The sequence below is a fragment of the Limulus polyphemus genome, unplaced genomic scaffold, assembly GCF_000517525.1.
Source record: "Limulus polyphemus unplaced genomic scaffold, Limulus_polyphemus-2.1.2 Scaffold3613, whole genome shotgun sequence".
Classification (NCBI taxonomy): domain Eukaryota; kingdom Metazoa; phylum Arthropoda; class Merostomata; order Xiphosura; family Limulidae; genus Limulus; species Limulus polyphemus.
In genome coordinates, this window is record NW_013669223.1 from 70,262 (window position 1) to 75,142 (window position 4,881).

The 4,881-nt window shown below is 29.1% G+C and overlaps 1 protein-coding gene across 4 annotated transcripts in view; it reads right to left on the reverse strand.

Moving 5' to 3' along the window:
* The window catches only part of LOC106469689 (microtubule-associated serine/threonine-protein kinase 3-like), an 83,554-nt gene that overhangs the window by 37,059 nt on the left and 41,614 nt on the right, over positions 1-4,881 (reverse strand). For all 4 annotated transcript variants that reach the window (XM_022398269.1, XM_022398270.1, XM_022398268.1 and 1 more), the window contains exon 6: positions 3,020-3,101. In XM_022398269.1, coding sequence (XP_022253977.1) covers positions 3,020-3,101 — 82 coding nt within the window. The remainder of the gene's footprint in view (positions 1-3,019; positions 3,102-4,881) is intronic.

Below are 4,881 nucleotides of genomic sequence, written 5' to 3' on the forward strand. Positions count from 1 at the left end.
AAAATTAAACTAATTATGGTAGTATATATATATATATATATATATATGTATATATATTTGATCCTTCAGCCAGTAGACATTACATGTGTGTGTGTGTGTGTGTAATGCATGGTAGCCAAAATATTACTGTATTTTGCAAAATTTGCACAAATAACATCCCTATACACCTATGCCTCTAAATTCCAAACACCCCAGAAAGATAACCAATACTTAAACACCTGCAATGTTTATTGTATCTGCACAGAACCACATAATAAAAACATTTTCAAACATTCCAAGTGCAATCTTATTACTCTGAAGAATTCTTGTTGAAAACATTGTAGGAGCCGATAAATCCCACATCATGTTCTTGGATCAGGGGGCAAGTCAACTTATTTCTTCATGCAAGCTTTGTTACTTTCTGAGAGTGTCATATTACGGTGTCACTTAAATACTCAATGACACAAGTGGTGACTTGTTCCAATATTTCAGCAGGTTTTTACTTCATTCATTAACAGTAAAATAAACACAAAATATATGTGAAATGTTTAGTAGTTGAAACTCTCAAGAGATGTACTTTGAAACTTCATGATAAATAATAAAGAAAATAGGAAACAGCTACTCCTTTTATTTCTGATTTTTACAACTTTTCATTATACTCTGATGATTTGTCTACTGGCTGAAGAATCAAATATATCATTAGCTTAAATGTAATAATAGATAAAATAGAGTTTTACTGAAAAAAGTATGTATTTAGGAGTTTGGCTTATGCAAATAAAATTTGAGATTTATAGGATGATGAAAAGTATTTTTAATCTTAACATGAAAATCACTTTGCACTAGGACTAGTAAAAAACAAAAGATGCACTATATTCACAGACAAATCTTTAGTAAATATCCTTCAATAAAAAAATCTGATATTTTGTGTACAAAAGACTTGTGATGCTTACTAAAAGTTTTCCAAATTTTGTGAAGATATACAGACTGTTTTAAAAGTTATAGTACGGAAACAAAGTAGTTACAGGGTTGGTCAATTTGACTAACCCCATGTTGAGAAAGTTAATAGTGTAAATGTAAATCATTAAATCCTAATTAGAAAAAAAAGACAACTTATAATTCAGTCTCACAATAATAAGTAACCAAAGTTCCAATTTCCTCTTATCGGTTTGATAATTATTTTGTGTTAGGCATGCTTTAGAATCTTTCATATGCTATACGTGATTCCTCAACTTAAAGATGATGATGATGATGTTTAAGAATATATGTATTCATAGGACTATAAAAAATATTACATTTTGTTCTAAAACTCCTAACTTAGCAACTTTTTTCAGAATGTTTCTTACAAAAAAACAACTAATATCTATTATAGAATTACACCTAGGTTCCATATTGTCCTAGTTGATTCTTGAATACATTTTTCTAAACTATTTATGCACCAAATTGGCTGTTGGTACACAACTTTGTTGGACACATGGTCTCTAGTAACAGATGAATAACACAAAAATTTAAACAAAAATATTGTCAATATTTTAATTAATCACACAGGTAGTAAACAGAATAAAAACAAGTTACTAATTTGAATATTAAAAAATTTTTGAGCTCTTTATCATCAACACCTAATAAATTCATGTAAACAATGGGAAGTTCATGATGAAAACATTTCTCCTTGTCATCAATTTTGGTGGCTCAATCTAAAAATACTAAAAACTTCTGATCAATGCAATCTCCTGCATAGGTCAGAACCAAAAATTAACCCAATACAAAATGTAACTAATTTAATATACTATTCTAACTAGGAGAATCAAATTTCATAAAATAAAAATTTATAACGATTAGAATGCACTGATTCAACCATTAGATACTCTCACTGTTAGGGATATTTTCAAGGGTAATTCCAATAATACCTAATGAAATTCAAACAAATTAGAAACCTTAGAATAATCTCAAATCTATAACTTGAGCTAATAATGCAAAATAATGCTCATAATAAAAAAAAAACATATAAAAAAGAAATTACATATATACACACACACACAATAAATAAATCAAACTAATACATTAAATATATCATGCAATTAAACATTCTGGAGATATTGGTTGTTCTTTTTTTTTAATATTATTACCTCAATATTTCACTATTAGAGTATTGCAGTTGCTGTCAATACCATACAAGCTCCTGACAAAGCTGTGATAGTGAAATATTGAGCTAATAAAATACATTCTGGAGATATAGGTTGTTCTTTTTTTTAATATTATTACCTCAATATTTCACTATTAGAGCTTTGCAGTTGCTGTCAATACCATACAAGCTCCTGACAAAGCTGTGATAGTGAAATATTGAGCTAATGAAATACATTCTGGATATACGAGTCATTATATTATTTACCTTAATAAAAACGTCTTGTGTTGTAAACTCCAGTGTGTTATATAAAGAACTATAAAGATCTGATGTTAATGTCTATTACTAATCCTCATTTTCTGTTTCAACACATTTTTTTTCTTTAAAAGAAGTTGGCAAAGAGCACCAGACTTCATTACTCAGCAAAAAAACAAAACTCAATAAAAGGATTTCATGGAAATTAGTTATTCTTAAACTCTTTCTAGTAAAGATATTTTAAGTTAATCTTTATCTTTATGTTGATAACCACAATAAATTAAAAATGTCCACAAATAAAAAAAAAATCCAGTGAGCCAAAGACAGAAAAGTGTATAATACCAATTCCTTAAGCTAATGCACCATGCTGAAACCTACACGGTCAAAAATAGACTGAGTCTTATATATCATACACTGAAACACCCACACACACACAAAGAACACACAAGTGTTTCTTACATTTTTATATAGGTGTGACTTAAAAATCATGTTTAAATACTTTTACACACACATAGAAACATTTTGTTCCTAACACTCATTTCAATACTAATCCACCTCATGCCACACGAGTTAAACATTTCTGAAAATCAAAAACTTAAATATATATGTAGACAGTTGCTACAATATGAAATTATATGGAGTTCATGTTCAGCAACAGCAACTTACAGAAACATTTGAACTTCCTGGTGTATTAGTTCCGTATCCTGAAGAAGGTAGAGAAGCCACTGACCATCGTCGTCCATCACATCTGTACCAAATAAACTGGGAAGTTTACTCGCTTCCTTGTAATTATATCAGGGCTTAAAATTAGCACTCGAGTTGGTTCTAATGTTTAGATAATGGTGATAAAGGGCACTGACAATTTTTGCCACTTGATAATCCAGGCATGTATTATGAATAATCAGTCAAACAATTTTGAAAAAAAGTTGCCTGTAAGTACAAAATTAAAGGGGGAAACCACAGCACAGTAATCAATTAATAGCCTTTTTCAGTAGCTTGTTGTATATTATTCTGACATTTTTCAAAATATGATTCCCCAAGTTTAAAACAGCAAATAATAACATATTCAATTGGTGTTTCAGGCTTTTTTAAACTTTTAAAAGAATTGGCTAAATAGTTTCAAACCCTGACTACATACATTAAGGAAAAGCTAAGTGAGACAATACAACAGAGTACAAAAAAACTCCCACAATTATGTCATAAATAATAGAATTAAGTTAATTCTTTAATATTCATGTTAATAGTGTTTTTCTTTTCTGGTTATTTATAGAGCAGTTAAAATGTTAAGCTTCAACTTTGTGTTTCTGATTATGTGGGAAGCAATGTATGGATTGGTCAGAACAGAATTAATAATATTTGAAAATTTCAATCATTTTAGAAAATTAGTTCTAAAAGCGAGAGTAGGGGCATTTTTAAATAAAGATCACTAACTTATTCTAATTTGTTGTGTTGTATCTAACAAGTTTTCCAAATTTTCTTTCTTCTCCAAGTGCCTCTAATTCTCATTTAAAGTTAGTACCTGTAATTTCCAAGATGTGATCATTATACACATCATAGATAATCAACTATGCAATTTCGTCATTTTAGTACAAGTAAACTGTTTCCACACGTTCGAAGTAGAAGTGCATTAGTCTACTGTGAATACTAACTTGCCAGTAGCTGTCCATATGCTTACACAATGCACAGCTGGTAACCAGTGACAAGATTCAGTGATCATATCAGAATACTGTAATTAGGCTGAAAATGAGTACTTTATATGCATACTATTACAGAAATCTGAGCAAGTAATTCATATCTGTTTACAACAGTACAAGCTGCATACTTGTTTGACAAGCAAATACTGTAATGCTGTTCTCATATAAACAATAAATATAGGACATTTTTTATAGATAACTGTTTGGAAACCATCACCTACGAGTACACAAAATGTTTTCAAACACTGTGCTTTACATGGAAGAAATACCATCTCTTTGTTGTACTCGAGCATGTGGATGTAAGAAAAATGAGGTTTGGGAACTTCATGTAAATAAATATTATGTATGAAAAAGATTAAGTGTTTTACCTGTACTGCATTTTCATAATACAGGGATGTGAATGAATGACCATGGAAATAAGGAAAACACTTTTTATTTTTGGAGCTTTCTCTAAGATGTAGAAGTTTTATATATATATATTGAACTTGCACCATTTATTAGTTTGTAATAAAATTAATAGTTTACAACTTCTACACAATCAAAATAAAATACAGTTACAATTTAAGTTTTCCTAATTTATTTATTTTTTCCTAAATACATACAAGTTTGAAACCCAATAGTGTCCAGCAGGTCTAAATTAAATTAGCAATGATGCTATCCAATTTTTGTAAAAGATCATTATGTTAAAATATACTTACTTAAGGTAAAAAAAAAATGCAAATTAATGCTTTAAATCCCTGAAAATGAAACAAGCTTGTAGCAAACACTTACTTGCCAGGTTTTATAAGAAAAAAAAAAAAAGGCCTCCAAAAGCTATTTTTTTTTATTTTTAAA